Source organism: Bombyx mandarina, chromosome 22 (assembly GCF_030267445.1).
Source record: "Bombyx mandarina strain Sakado chromosome 22, ASM3026744v2".
Lineage (NCBI taxonomy): Eukaryota > Metazoa > Arthropoda > Insecta > Lepidoptera > Bombycidae > Bombyx > Bombyx mandarina.
The window spans coordinates 14017221-14034565 of NC_143228.1; the positions used below are offsets into that span (position 1 = coordinate 14017221).

Consider the following 17345-nt stretch of genomic DNA (forward strand, 5'->3'; position numbering starts at 1 on the left):
TATTATTATACACTAATGGCTATGGATGAAATTCCGGCTATGGAATGAGCTCCCCTCCACGGTGTTTCCCGAGCGCTATGACATGTCCTTCTTCAAACGAGGCTTATGGAGAGTATTAAGCGGTAGGCAGCGGCTTGGCTCTGCCCCTGGCATTGCTGAAGTGCATGGGCGACGGTAACCACTCACCATCAGGTGGGCCGTATGCCCGTATGCCTACAAAGGCAATAAAAAAAAAAAAAAATCTAACCTTATACCTTTCATCGTGAAGATGAAATCCCACGTCTAATAGAATGCGAATAAAAAGATTTCCAACAAATTATCAGTTTTTTTTTTGTACAAATAAATGGAAATGTGAATAAATAGTTTACATAAAAAACATTGAAAGAAGTTATAAATGCCTATTTAATAAAATACCAATTTAAATTACGACGATATCCGAAACGTCGCAAAATAATAAGTCGAGATGAAACCGCTAAAGTGGTCTTAAATTATGTTCACCATTTGCGGCTTCCGAAGTAAATACCACTCAATATACATAATGTAAACCGAATTTCCAAACTAAACTCAAATGACAAAACCACATAAGTTTAATTGGGAACGCAGCAATACTCAATGTTGTTTTAATTAGTCACCAAAGATGCCGTGAATCATCCGTTCGTCGCTTTGTTAGGAGCGTTACACAAATAACTGCGCTGTGACGAGTTATTTTAAAACGATAAATTTCCATTATATTGTCGCTTTGAATTTTCATAATTTCTAGTGGACTCGGTATTCTTTTATCTATATATTAATACGTAAAGCAAAAACTTTGTATACCTTTTTACGAAAATTGCGCGGACGGAGGAGTATGAAATTTCCACACTTATAGAGAATATAGAAGAGAAGTGCACAATGCTAATATTTTTTTTAAATAATGCATAAAAAATACATTAAATCAATAAAGAAAACATTACACACACTACATACCATGTATTTGATGCACACACGCATGCATACTATTTATTGTCAAGCTTTTGTTCTTGACGTCTGTTGTCAAATTGAGAATAGATTAAATATTATTTGTCTTTGTTAATATTTTTATAGTGTAGTCTTGACGAAATTTGTGATTAAAGAAGTATAAAATACAATCTTAATGGTGTACTAACTTACAATTCCAATTAATTATAGTCGAATTTCGACTACTACGGGACCTCTAGTTTTATTTAAAGGGTCATATTATTTATAACGCTTGGAAGATTTACAGTACAGCTTAGAGGTTAAAAATGCGATTTTGGATTTATGTATATATTTTTTTTGCGCGTGATTGGGTTTACAAACTTTAGACCATCATTTATAGATATTATGACTAAAGATAGACTGTTATCGCTAAGACATTTAAAATCGAAATTGGTATTTTAAGAACTTTGAATGAATTTATATTCCATTTTTACTAAAATATACCAACGAAAAATGGCCAGCTTAAGTTAGGTCGAATTGAGGCTGAAGGGTCGGACCCTACATGCCGCGCTCCACTCTTGAAAAGTTAGATACATTCTCTCGATACTTAAGGCGTATTACATGACCCCTAAAACTAGACGAATAACTGGACGAAACATCAATTACATTGAATTTTACAAGTAAGTATTTGTCAGTGAAGAAACAGCTTATGCGGGTTTTATTAAATACTTTTTAATGATTCTTGGACGGGTGAATGTACTCACGGTCCACGTGGTGATAAGGGGACACTGCAGTATGAACAACGTTAATAGCGCCAACCGTCTCTATATATGAGTTCTGTGTCTCAGTTCTACAGTCCACGACTGGTTCAATCTTGAAACCGCAACGCATTAAATGCTTCGCTGAAGACAGGCAGTGTGGTAATACCTATCCGTTCGGGCTGACAAGACCTTCTCCCACCACTAACAATGCGATATTATTCCTTTATCATGGAAGTCAGTCGTGAACAACTGCTACATGCAAATATAAAAAAAAATCCAAATGCCTCTGCATGCTCCGCTGCTAATGAAATACAAGTAAATACTTGCTTACGAGATTTGAATAGTGACATAGTTCCATCGCTTGAAGTGAATGCCTTGGGTTCTTTCACCTTTTAATATCAGTGTATAATTTACGCAAATAGAGATTAATTTTAATAACGGATACTTGTAGATGACAAAGCAATCTTTTATTCATAATTCTGGTGTCCTATACATCAGTACTAATTTGGATAATTCCCATATTCTTACACGCATATCAATTACGAAACTTTTGATTCTTCAGTTAAGAGAAAAACAAACTCAAAATGAAATCTTGCCAAACCCATCCATCAATTAGGGCAAAGAAGCAACGCTCTTAAAACAAGCTACAGCTTAAACAAATTTTTTGTACTGCAACAGAGATCCATTAGGTAAAACTTTCGTCTCGAAGGCAGTTTTAATTTACTCAGTTGATATTCTGGAAAAAAGTTTTACTAACTTCCCGAGGCTCGACTTTAAGGTTCAATCTCGGGATAATTTCCCGCAACCACAGAAAACTTTTAATGCGATCTTCACTAAGATATTTTCCTCAAAAAATATCTTTAAAAAAAACCAGCATGTATATGCAAGATTCCTTGGGAAAATTTAATCAGAAAAGTTTAATAAAATATCACGGTGCCGTAATAAAATGAAATCATTGAAACTTCATCAACGTAAATAAACTTCGAAATAAGTAGGTTTGAGTTTACGAGGTGGCCATAAAAGCGGCTTATTTTCTAAAGACGAGACTGATCATCCTTTTCGGGTAATGTCGACCCGGACTTTCCTCGGAAGACACATAGGATCTGCGAGCGAAGCTGCTACTTTTGTTGTTTGGCTTATTTCGATTTCGTATTTTCGTTGTGGCCTTTAAATTAAATGTGTTCGAGGTACTACAGCTGAATTGTTCTGACGGAATCCCTGTTTATGGTTATATCGATATTTTATAAGTTTAACGTAACTTGAAGTGTATCCATTAACATTCTTTAGTGACAGCACGTCGGGAAAATCAGCAGTGTATACTGAGATTAAAACTACTTTTACAGCTTAGATTCTCGTTCTTATTGTCATTAAATATTATATTTCGGGTCTTTCGAATATTTTTCAATATTTTACTAACTACCGTCTATTTATTTTTATTAGATGAAACGCATATTTCAGATCATTCGCCACCACCTTGATGCGTCAGATGATCTTAATAATACTACTGTTCTATATTAATAGACTTGGACTCATATGTGTTTCGCCACAAAAATGGTTAAAATGATCGTCTTGATTTACCAAGAGTGATTCTAAAAGCTATTGAGGGGCAGACACAGTTACTACAGATGAGTTACGGTAATTATGCATCAGCTAGAGTTGGGGATTTTTGTCTCTGTATCTCCCGAGGAATAATACCACACTGTTTTCAGTATGGGTTTCTCCGTGTCATCATGTGCCCTTAATAATAATAAAAAAGTAATAAAAAGTCGTATATAAATGGCAATTCATTATACTGCTATTTTGATACTGCTTACTACCAATTCTACAAATTCTGAACGAATGATTGAAAATAAAAAAAAATATTTGTATGCTTCTGAAAAGGTTCACCTGAAAATTCAAGTTTTAATTAATTTGACGTACAAGAGCTTCTCAATAGTTGTTTTTGGAATCCAAACAAACGAATTCAGAACGTTAAAAAAAACTAAAAAGACAACTGTGGAAAATGCGATATCACAAAATTAAATTTTCACTTGGAGTAGGTGAAAAAATTCTTGATACCCGCATTTGAAAGCTTTTAGTTGCAATCCGGAGGTATTACTCGGTTTTCGTGCTTAATTAAAGTCTCATCTAATTAGGCGGAATTTTATTCGCAAGATTTCTGGAATAACGTAATTTGAAAAGCAAAAAGTTTGAAGTTTTAGCTGGAACGCGACAGCTTAAATGATTATCATAACATTATTACTAGTGGTGTTTTGTTGTCTCAACGTAGAAATATATATTTTTTACCTATCTATATCTTCTATACTCTACAATTAAATTGCTACGTATTCTTAGTGTATCTTATACCTTTAAACGAGCAATTCTTGTATATTAATATATAACTAGTCAGGTCATAAGTATTGTCACACAGTAAAAACTTTTCTTTTAGAATGCTGGCCACAAAAAAGTTTATTGAATTCGAATTTCGAATTGTTCATGAAAATAAAAATGTATACTTTTAGAATTTTACTCATTTTTAAATATGGAGTGGACGCTTAAAGAAGACCGTGTTGCAGTTATTGCGTTGCATCGTTGCGGTTAGGCGCCAATTCAAATTTTTAACATACTGAAAAATTTGAATATAACCAAAAAATTCGTTTATCGTACCATCAAACGACACAATGAAGACTCTAGTGTAGATGACAGGTCAAGAAGTGGTCGCCCTCGGTCTGTTAGGACTCCAGCAGTGATAAAAGCTGTGAAGGCGCGAATTCAAAGAAATCCCAAACGAAAGCAGAAACTGTTGGCCCTTCAGATGGGGTTAAGCAGAACCACGGTGAAAAGGGTGTTAAATGAAGACTTAGGGCTTTGGGTATATCAAAGAAAAACAAGACATCGTTTGAATGCTCGTCTAATGGACCTGAGACTGAAGAGATGCCGCGCTTTGTTGAAGCGGTACGCGGGAAAAAAATATCGGGAAATTCTTTTTTCGGATGAAAAATTTTTTACCGTAGAAGAGAGCTACAACAAACAAAATGATAAGGTGTACGCACACAGTAGTGAAGAAGCGAGCAACCGTATTCCGCGTGTCTAACGAGGTCATTTTCCATCCTCGCTCATGGTATGGTTAGGAGTTTCTTATTGGGGCTTAACAGAGGTACATTTTTGTGAGAAAGGTGTAAAAACGAATGCAGTTGTGTATCAAAATACAGTCCTGATGAACCTTGTGGAACCTGTTTCTCATACCATGTTCAATAACAGGCACTGGGTATTCCAACAAGATTCGGCGCCAGCTCATAGAGCGAAGAGCACACAAGACTGGCTGGCGGCGCGTGAAATCGACTTCATCCGGCACGAAGACTGGCCCTCCTCCAGTCCAGATTTGAATCCGTTAGATTACAAGATATAGCAACACTTGGAGGAAAAGGCGTGCGCAAAGCCTCATCCCAATTTGGAGTCACTCAAGACATCCTTGATTAAGGCAGCCGCCGATATTGACATGGACCTCGTTCGTGCTGCGATAGACGACTGGCAGCGCAGATTGAAGGCCTGTATTCAAAATCACGGAGGTCATTTTGAATAAACTTTAGTGTCATAAGAATCTATGTTTTGTTAAGTTCATTTTGGTATATGAATGGTTACATAATGAATAAACTTGTTTCAATTATTTTACATTAAACATGTGACAGAATTTATGACCTGACTAGGTATGTATATAATCTGAATCTCGGAAACGGCTCCAACGATTTTCATAAAATTTAGTACACAGGGGATATCTGGGGCGATAAATCGATCTAGCTACGATTTATTTTCAGAAAATGTTGTTTTATTCGTGTTTTCAATAATCAACTCTTCCCGACATCTATTGGCAAAAAAAAAAAAAAAAATAAAAAAAAAAAAAATATATATATATATATAAATAAATAAATAAACAAATAAATAAATATATAAATAAATATTTACTAACAATCACGCCACGTTAACTGGTCCCGTGATAAGTTCGTAAAGAACTTGTGTTACAGGTACCAGATAACGGATATAAATGTAAGATTTTTATTATACACATACATATATTTAATAGACATCCATAACCCTGGAAAAGACATTTATATTTATCATACAAATATCTTCCCTTGGCGGGATTCGAACCCGCGACCCCCTGTGTAGTGACCATGTCACTTACCACTACACCAGACGGCCGTTAATAATACTAACCGCTATAAAGACACAACAAGATGGCGTTATCAAAAAAAAATATCTTTCATCATCTAGTTTATATTATCAATGTAAATTTTCGTTTTGTTGCTTTTTACACAATCACTCAAAAACGGCTGAACGCATTCTGATGAAATTTCGCATTAATTCTTTTATGATGGCAAAGGACATAACCCGGGTTACCCGGTATATCTATACTAATATTATAAAGAGGAAAGATTTGATTGTTTGTTTGTATTGAATTGGCTCTGAAACTATTGAACCGATTTACAAAATTCTTTTACTGTTGGCAAGCTACACTAGCCCCGAATGACATAGGCTATATGTATTTATAATATTTTCAAAAAAATTAGGGATCCTTACTAAAACTCCAATAATGTAACCCAATGTGTAAAAAAAATAACTAAAACTCATCGCGTGCGCTACTACCCAAGCGAAGCCGGGGCGGTCCGCTAGTCTGCTATAATACGACAAATATTTCCGGGTGTGTGATTTTACGTACAAAATGATCAACCAATGACTGCTTTATAGATCGGATAGTGACACAAACAACTACTTAACTTTGAAAAATGCAATGTGCTTCATTCTTTCTGTATAAAAAAAATTACGTTGGCGAAGTGGTGGTAGGAGCTCTTGTGAGTCCGCACGGGTAGGTACCACCATCCTGCCTATTTTGGCCGTGAAGCAGTAAAGCGTTTCGGTTTAAAGAGTGGGGCAGCCATTGTAACTATACCGCCACCACGCTGCCTGCTTCTGATATGAAGCAGCAATCCTTTTCTGTTTGAAAGGTGAGGCAAGCCTTGACTCTAAAAAATCGTCCCTGAAGAGACTAGTCTCATGTTTTTTAATAATTAACAGTTTTCGTGGGTATGTGCACAGTATTAAAAACGTCAAAAAAAATGTAAACAAAAAAAAGCGAAGCGTATACTGTAAAAGTTGTTTTAGCGCGCTTATAACTGACTGACATTTTCCAAATCATTTGAGCCTCGTCATCCATATATGATGGATACTATTTTTATTGAATTTAAGTAACTATTCTAATAGTATATACTCTTACTAATAAATACATATAAACTAACCAAAACATTCTAGTTAGCTTTTTCATGAATTCCAGAAAACAAACATAAAAACAGTTTATTTGTTACTACGGAATTATATTTATTCATTACTATCTGACCCGACAGACTTCGTAGTACCTTAATCGATAAATAAAAGACCTAAAATTTTGTATAAAATAAACTTAAAACAAACAAAAGGAATCGGTCTGACGGGGGACACATCAAAAGAAAAACCAAATTGTTATTTTTATTTAATTCTGAGCATTTTCATATTTATCTACCTTTTAAACCTTCTCTGGACTTCTACAAATAATTCAAGACCAAAATTAGCCAAATCGGTCCAGTCGTTCTCGAGTTTTAGCGAGACTAACGAACAGCAATTCATTTTTATATATAGAGATGTCGACGACTCACTAAAATCGAAGGCAATACTATAACTTCTTACATTTAGAAACATTATTTTATGCTCAATTAATTTTAAAAATACAATGCACCTGTACTTCTCCGGTAAAGGGTTTTATAAATGTCAAATAAATTGGGACCGACACAGAGAATGCTTCAATAGAGAATCTATGTTATTGGGCAACTAGCATAAGAGTGCTCCCGATGTCCGTGACAAAGGCTTTATTGCTCTTGGTGATCCGATGAACTCGCGACTTGTCTAGTGTCGCTGGTTACCGAAATCAAAAGACATCTTAACGTGAACTCATCCACTTACCACGGGACATTATGTTGAAGTCTTAATTGTGTTTGATTATATTGAACACAGAACACATGGTTGGTAATGCAGTCGCTGCCGAATTATGCAGGATATGTTAATAAATAGTTTTGGTTTATAAATATCACGATGATAACAGCGAAGCGTGAGCAATTTTTACAAGTTGTTAATAATAAAAAAATGCGGGATCGTTTTGTTTCACGTGCTCAACTTGAGAGCTAGATCGGTATGATGACGAAAGAAGTACGGTACCACAAACTGTACGCAATCACACTTGTAAGTGCTTGTTTACGACTCAAGGGCGTGGTACCGAAGAGGGACGAGCTCGTCTTGGCGAAATTTTGTTCACATTGTCCGCTAGGAGTTTTCCTAATGCACGCCGCTTGCGATAAATTCGAACTACATAGTTTAACTTACACGACCTCGCGTGTAAAATTCTCCGCCGTTAATTCAACTTAACAAACACTTAACCACTTAACACCAGGTGGGCTGTGAGCTCGTCCGCCCTGCACTGCAGTTGGGTTTCTTATGTGGGCGTAAAATTAATTATGTACTTTTTTTATTGCTTTGATGGGTGGACGAGCTCACAGCCCACCTGGTGTTAAGAGGCTACTGGAGCCCATAGACATCTACAACGTAAATACCCCACCCACCTTGAGATATAAAGTTCTAAGGTTTCAAGTATAGTTACAACGGCTGCTCCACCCTTCAAACCGAAACGCATTACTGCTTCACGGCAGAAATAGGCGGGGCGGTGGTACCTACCCGTGCGGACTCACAAGAGGTCCTACCACCAGTAATTACGCAAATTATAATTTTGCGGGTTTCATTTTTATTACACGATGTTATTCCTTCACCGTGGAAGTCAATCGTGAACATTTGTTAAGTACGTATTTCATTAGAAAAATTGGTACCCGCCTGAGATTCGAACACCGGTGCACGGTTCAACACGTATGCACCGGACGTCTTATCCTTTAGGCCACGACGACTTCAAACTTCGACTTTGGCGCGGAAACGTATTTCTGACATAGTTGGCTTGGCCATTTTAAAATGATTGCCTATGAATTAAATGAACAGTCTGAAATCTTTAAGCAAATGATAGGCACTTACATCTGTTAGCGTTGCTTTAACAAGCGGTTATAAAGTAGACATTAACGTATTTTTGTTTGTTAAAATCATCGGTCTGTCATTTGAAGTATTTTTGCTTATATTAAAAAGTTGTGAAGACTTCAATGATTTTTTTACTATACCTAGCATCAAAAGGCTATTTTGTGTAAGAAACATATCCAACGAAACCACAGTATTTCGATTCAAAAATATCCCGGATTTCGGTACACGTATGGGATGCCCTAATTTCGCATTCCCGCCATTATACTTAGGCCTAATACCTCCATTTATCCATACCCCTGAACAATAGGTATTTCCTGGGTAAGGTCCATTGTCTAAGATGTTTTATATTCTTATCATAATGGGATGACTCGGAGATGACATAATTTGTAACTGTCTATTGACAATGAGTCGGGAATCTTCCTATGATAATAATTGTAAGAATGACACTGACAATGGAAAACTTCGGAAACAGATGTTTTTATATTGAGTAGATTTGTTTGAATTCTCATTTTGCGGTATACACAGAGCCTCTACTCTTAAAAAATATGTTATTACGGTAATTAGAGGTAAAACACGACTCATGCCTATTGTCCTAAGCCTCAATCAGGAATAATGAAAGAAGATTAGTTAAAAAAATGAGTTGAAGATTAGCTATTAACTAGCAGATAGGTTTTTATTATTTTATATCCACAATAAATTCACCGTCACCGCCCATCTTGACAATTGAAGTCGGAAGTCTGAATTTTACTATAGAACGGGTATTTCACCTTTCAAACCAGAACGCATGACGGCTTCGTGGCGGAAAAAGGCAGGATCGTGGTACCTACCCGAGCGAGCTGACAATATGCCACCAGCTAACAGCACCATCATCTTAAAGCTTTAGGTGTGTACTTTAGGCTAAATTAAATTTTAGATGGCTTTTGTGATAATTTAATATTTTCAACTATAAAGGGTAAACTAGATTCGGTTCTCTTTATCACTCCACTCCATTTTAATATCGCAAAATATTGTACAATGTATTGGCGCCAAAATGAGAAAACTCAATGAGCAATCATATAAAAATGACAGATTCCAAATTCAAATGTAATATTTTGTTTATTTTTAATTGTAACAGTATTTATGGCTAGACTAAGTATATTAAATATGTACATATGGCATAGATGACGGTAAGACTTTAATTGTTCTGCCTGCCAGAAAAGTTAATAGAAAGAAAAAAAACATATGTTACCGTTTTAGAAAGGAAGGAAATTTAATTCAATGTGTAATTTACAGCATCTATAAAACTTAGACGACCATGACTGCTAACACCCAATGAATTACGTACAAATTTGAAATCTTTTGAAGACATCAAGTAAAAATGGTGTTTTTCCTTCTTTGATCTTCACTGACATAAACTTCGGCTCTAAGAAAAACCCAAATTTCTTCCCGTAAAGTAAAACTCGCCAGAACAATTAAGTTCACTCAAAACAACGGCCAAAAGTTTATCAGAGTGTTTGCATTACTTTTTTTTTCTTATGACAACACAAAAATAATTTAGCGAATGCGTAAATGAAAAAAATACTTGGAGGCTCTTTGTGATTATCCGAATTGTATTTTGATAGCTCAATTTTATGTGAATCTTTTAATTATCCTTGTCTGTAGCTCCGTAAACATGGCCATTCATATTTCAATGCTATCAAATCAAACGTAAATGTGGAATATTAAATAATTTGAAATTTAAAACATTTGTAGCATAGCTCATAAACTTAAAAACAAACATTAAAGGTCGGCGCATACGTGTACAGTGCCCATATCTAGTGATATCAACTTACGATCTTACCGTATTGCTTATTAAAATATTGAACCATATATCAAATAAATATGGCAATGATTTGCGAAATATTAAATTTAAGATCTTTCCGCCCTTATCAGAATGTAGAGCCGGCACACCATTTCCTTTTTTTTATATTCAGGCCTATCAGATCTCTGCAGTGATAGCCTTCTCTCACATATCCTCTTTCACAAAGCCCATTCTAGTCTTTTTAGGACGCCTCTCCTAACATTACCATCTAATTTCCTACCCAGGGTCTTTTTGGCTACACGATCTCTTCGTATATAATTTACTTGTAACATGAAACTTTAAATAGATGACATCAAATCATAAAGGGATAAAACAGACGCGGAATAGCGGTCGCTGTACTAATATATTAAAAAGATTTTTTAAATGTTTATGGCCTATCCCTATTTGTGTATGTTATGCACAACGGACACAACCATAGTATTTTTTCTTTGTGAATCATTATCATAGTGATGCTACAAAAAGTGGTCATAAATAGGTTTAACAAAAGTTCTTTGTTTATTAAGTTCCAGTCCCCTAAATTATCGCCCGACTTCGTAAAAAAGAACATAAGATAATGCACTCACTCATAGTAACCAAACTAAAAGGTCGTTTATTTAATAGGTACATATTTGTTTAATATATCGGCTTTATTATATGAAATAAAAGGATTTTTTAAATAAAGAAAAACCTGAATATAGTTTGCAAAAGTTCAGAATCACAAGATTCTTTTCTAAAAGAATCCAAGAGTTAAAATGACTTTGGCCAACTATGTGAAAAACTAAATCAAGACATATAAAGTTCAATTATAGATTCATGAAATACATTGACAGAACATAAGCTATCTTCATTTGTAAGGAATATAAATTTTCAGATATTTCCTGTAAAAATGAACGAGCCTTAATTTGTGACTTCCAGTATAATTTTTCCAAACGAACCCTAAAATTGGAGGTGACGAGAAAAATTATCCTTTTGTGGCGTGTCTTTTGTCGCCACGAACTAGTACCGACAAAGGAATCTTAATTAAGAAACAGGAAATTTCTTTAATGTCACCCATTTTGTTTTAACGACGCTATATGGAGATTTGGGGACTACATTCATTTTTATGTTAAAATCATCTAATTTCATAATGGAAATGTAAAAATTAATTTTAGGTAATCATCGCCTAATTAGCTCTTTCGGAATGACTTCATTTTTCATCTTAATAGCGTGTGATTTTATTTATTAGTATGCTTATTTTTAATGTACTAGATAGACTAGGTGGATTTATGTTACTGCCCATCCATCTTGGGACGTCAGGACGAGATCCATTTTTTATGATTATGGCTGTCCTATTCTTCGGATTTATATATGTGACTGCCTTGCCGTAAACATACAAAAAGCACGATGCCATATCTTATTACTATACCATGCTATTCACGATATCACAGAGAAACTCTCAAGCTATTCATTGATTCCCTTGGTACCTCTGCAAAGTTTTTTTTATTTTTTTTATTGCTAGATGGGTGGACGAGCTCACCCACCTTGAGATATAAGTTCTAAGGTCTCAAGTATAGTTACAACGGCTGCCCCACCCTTCAAACCGAAACGCATTACTGCTTCACGGCAGAAATAAGCAGGGTGGTGGTACCCACCCGCGCGGACTCACAAGAGGTCCTACCACCAGTAATTACGCAAATTATAATTTTGCGGGTTTCATTTTTATTACACGATATTATTCCTTCACTGTGGAAGTCAATCGTGAACATTTGTTGAGTACGTATTTCATTAGAAAAATTGGTACTCGCCTGAGATTCGAACACCGGTGGATCGCTCAACGCGAATGCATCGGACTTCTTACCCGTTAGGCCACGACAACTTCAAAAGGAGGAGGTAATTAATGATCCGTACCATGTAATACCTAGAATATGCACATAAATAGAATAATATTTTTGGATTGGTGGGTCAGTAATCACGCTAGAGTGAGTGGGATTCATGATGTTATCCTGTTTTTCTGGAATATTTTTGGCTAATAGGGTAAACTTTCAAAAGACGCCCAGCAGTTCAATTCGGGTACTACTCAGCTACTAGATAAGCCGCCCCCACAAAGTATGAGAATGATTTATTAACCTATTTCTAAGTTCCTACTAAATTTATAATATTATTATAGATAAGTAAAACATTTTGTCCATTAAAAAAACATGTTGGCAAAATTCCCTACAAAAGCTTTACATATCTAAATATGAGAGGGAACGAAATAGCTAAATCATTACATTGTTAGTAGATATCTGGCTCAGCCGAAAATTGAATTTCAATAGTGCTACTAGAGTTTTCAGAATATTGGGTTTTGCCACCCAGAATACGTTACCAACAATATGAGCTTTATTTCGGAATTTGTTTTTTTTTTTTTTTTTTCTTTTGTAGGCAGACGAGCATACAGCCTGATGGTATGCGGTTACCAGCGAATAACGCCACTCATCTTGAGCATAAGTTCGAAATCTCGATGGTATTGTTATGATGACTGTCTTAATCTGCAAATCAAAACGCATGAATGTTCTTTTTTTGTTGCCCTTGTAGGCAGACGAGCATACGGCCCACCTGATGGTGAGTGATTTTCGTCGCCCATGGACGTCAGAAATGCCAGGGGCAGAGACAAGCCACTGTTTGCCGTTAAGTAAAACATTTCGTCGAATATTGTGGATTAATAGTTGTGTTTAAGAATTAATTTGTTTGTTTTTTATTGGTGTTATACGGTCTGGAAGACAAAAATGATTGCTTCCGGTACTGTTTCAGTTATTTCTTTTTGCCACGCCACAGACTATATTTTATTATCAACGCGACTATCTTCCTGTGGTCGACCTATTCATGGCTGTTTAATGTCTTTAATGCCAGAAGCAGTATCACAATATGATCTAATAAAACTAATAATGCAGCCATTCACAGCATGCGGAATGGAGGAACCTTCGAAAGTACCTTTTTCTCATTCTTTCGCAGGCTAGATCATATAAAAATAAATGTTTGTTTCACTTTCCGAGTGTAATTTCGTTTTATATAGTAAATTAATCTGTGTGTCATCTAACTTCAAATTATAATGGTGTTGAAAAAGTTTTTATTTCAAAACAAATAAATGTGTTAGTACAAAAGCATTTTTTTTAATAGAACCGAACGCTTTTTGGATTTTTAGTTTTACTAACTGTATTTTTTTATTGCTAGCGTGGACGAGCTCACCGCCCACTTGGTGTTAAGTGGTTACTGGAGCCCATAGACATTTACAACGTAAATGGACCACCCACCTTGAGATATAAGTTCTAAGGTCTCAAGTATAGTTACAACGGCTGCCCCACCCCTCAAACCGAAACGCATTATACTGATTCACGGCAGAAATAGGCAGGGTGGTGGTACCTACCCGTGTGGACTCACAAGAGGTCTTACCACCAGTAAAGTACGTAAGTATTACTTACTTACATTTGTTAGCACTAACTCTATTTCTAGACATTGCTAATGTACTAATGATATTAAGCTTCATACAGCGCAGACATAGTCCACGTTTAATTAAAACGAGCCTCCCTTTTGATCGAGAATAAAATGATTAATATTTCCTCTTCTTTGCTTACCGATTTTCACCATGACGACAACAAAGAAGAGAAACGCTTATTTAATTTCAAATATATAACGGAGATTATAAAAGCAAGAAGATTTTAATTAAAAACACCAATCACTTCTAACGAAAAATTATAACGATCCCTGGTTTTTTTTTCCCAATTAAGATGAGGCGGTATAGCAGAAATTCGCTTTGATGAATACGAAGGGAAATGGTTCGGTGACCGCAACGGTATTAAAATCTTTGACCTGTTTTTGTACTGATGAAAGCTGTTTCATGTAAACAACGCGATCATCATGCCGTGGAGTTATCGTAAGAGACATCAGCTGCGACAAGATTGGAGAGTTTATGAAAATATCCGATTACTATACTCTTTTGGAATTGAATTTTTGGTGCTGACGGTAATGCCGACAAAGCCTAGATTTGTCAAGATTTTGAAGACTTTTCTAGAACAAAAACGCAACGTATAAGTATTTGTGTTGACTTTTATATCTTCGTTTTTGCGTTTGACGGGACTCATGTTAGGTGTCACCCTTTAAAAGGGATTAGCTAATGCATTTTACGAAAATAATCTTATAGCACAAGACTTCAAAGTATATCTTAAATTGATAGGAAAATTGAAAACCATAGACTTAAAGAGCGGCTATCGCCTTTGGGTACTTATGGTGACCCTAAAATTTTTTTAGAACAATATCAAGAAATACGTATGTAGTGGGTAGGGTCTTGGCTATACCCAAGGCAGTCCTGACGTTGAATTATGGCTGAAATCTTTGACGGTATTAAAATAATAACAATTCAACATACCGTCCAGTTCATAGCCCTGGCCGCCCCATTGCGGCAAATCGTGTGGATACGACTTTGGATCACTTCGATTGCCAATAGAGATCTTCAAGCTTTTCCACAGCTTCATTTTGACAACATATTTGTCAACTGTTCACTAACACGCACTGTTGCCACTGGTGAACACTACACGTCACTTCTACTTACACTTTTACCTGAAATGAGAAAACGCATTGTAAAATCGACAGGGCCAATATAATAAAATGATGCATGACATTGTGATATAGCATATACGGGGAAGTAAGTTTGTAAACAAAATATTTTGGTATTGCTTTTGGTATTTGGCTTGTAGGTACAACAAAAATCTGGACAATCAAATGCTTATTTATGATTTACTCAGTGTCGATATGGAAACCGATTCGTGCCAGTCGATTCTCAGTTTTGAGCGCAATTTAAAAGTATCGCAATTTTATAATAATTATCTTTCCAATAAACCTAATCTTATAATATAATTAAAAGTTCACGTCCAAATTAGTTCTTCTATTGTATAGATTAGAGGTCACAAAGGGACATGCAAAAAGTATTTTAATTGCCATTCAAAACTGACTAGTCTGTGCCAGCCAACCTAATAACGTTGATCATCAGTGCTCAAAGTTGAACCAGAAAAAATTGAACCAGAAAAAATGGAAATATCAAGCTAAGGCAATCAGCTTGTTTTAGAGATAGTTGCACGAGGACGTTAGTCCCAAGGAAATAGCCATACCACAGCTTACCGCTAATGATCCTTGTTAAATCTCTTTTCAAGAAGAATACGTCAAAGCGACAGCTTACATAATGGACTCACCAGTCCAAAACCTGATGATAGTTGGCGATAAAGCTGTGTTAAATTAAAATATCTCAGTTGTAAAATCTATATCTGCTCAAAGTATACAAAATAAGGCACAAACTTCTATTAATCAATATCTCTGGCAAAATTCAATGTAACCAAAATACAATAAAATCGCCATCAGTATTAGCCCAAAAATATCCATGAACCATTCGTATTGAACGAAGATAAATTATGTTTTCGTTTTACGGAACTATGTCAAGATCCCATTAAAAAGTTTTTATCGTAGCATTGTTTGCAGGCAACCGTATCGGATGCTGATCGATGCGTAACCGACGACCCGTGACGTTCTGATGTTGCACAAATTGCCGTTTGCGGGACAATGCATAGATGCGATTCGAGGTTCAACGATTCCTTAGTTCGAGATTACTGCAATGATATATTTTTGGAACGAAGTTCCTTATGGGACGATGCGGAGGGGTACCCTGACCGGGAAAAAACGTCCGTAACGTAAGATTTTTATTATTTATGTATAGTCTTAGTATGATGGCTATACAGTGTCTAATGCATAGTCTACGTGATGACGGTTATTATTATTATTCATATATATAGCTGTTTCTTTGTATACTATTATTATATTTTTTTATAAATCATTGTGAATAAAATAAAGTTGATAACTTTTTAAAGTAGTTTTTTTTTTTTTTATCAATAAAAAAATCATAATAAAAAATGTATACCCGAATAATTATTTTCTTTATACCTCGAATAGAACTTAAAATTAATATTTTTATAATAAGGAATTTCGTTCCTATCCGGTGTCCCACAACCGCACACATCTTTTTTTGTAACATAGCAGCAAAGTAGTTATATAAAATGCTATAAGTCGTTAGTAACTTTTTTTTTTCCAAAACATGAGATTTCCAATCATAATTGTATTTGGACTACAGGTACAGTCTGTTTTAAATAATTTAAGATGTTTTTAGTTATGTAAATACATATTTTTTCATGACTCGTTGGTGCAGTAGTTAGCTTCCTGACTGTAGCGCCGTGGGTCGTCGTTTCGATTCCCAGAGTGGGCAAACATTAGTGATGCACCGGATTTTTTGCTCTTGGCCTGGGTGTTTATTATGTATACATGTATAGGTAAATATTTAAACGAATATATAATAGACATCTATGTCAGTCTCTGGTACCCATAACGTGAGGAATCCTAATTTGGGTTCGGATCAACATGCGTAATCTGTTCCCATTTATGTGTGTTATAAGTGAATTTTTCGGTAGGCGGCGGCTTGGCTCTGGCCCTGGCATTGCTGAAGTCCATGGGCGACGGTAGCTATTCACCATCAGGTGGGCCGTGTGCTCGTCTGCCTACAAAGGAAATAAAAATAAATCGGATCTGATGTAAATAATTACTGACTGACATTTAAATTCCTTGAAACTTTATTTCAACAAATGATCTAAAATACTTAGTGGTTGTATTTGCTTAAGAACGCTGTTGTTGTTAATAAATCGATATCTAATTCATCTGTCTGTTTATTGGCCATAAAATATGCACTATACTAATAC

The 17345-nt window shown here is 35.5% G+C and overlaps 1 protein-coding gene across 4 annotated transcripts in view; it reads right to left on the reverse strand.

Moving 5' to 3' along the window:
- Grip (Glutamate receptor interacting protein) overlaps window positions 1-17345 on the reverse strand; it is a 313660-nt gene that overhangs the window by 219489 nt on the left and 76826 nt on the right. For all 4 annotated transcript variants that reach the window (XM_089737187.1, XM_089737185.1, XM_089737186.1 and 1 more), the window contains exon 2: window positions 14978-15168. In XM_089737187.1, the coding sequence (XP_089593313.1) occupies window positions 14978-15083 (106 nt within the window). In that variant the 5' untranslated portion in view covers window positions 15084-15168. The remainder of the gene's footprint in view (window positions 1-14977; window positions 15169-17345) is intronic.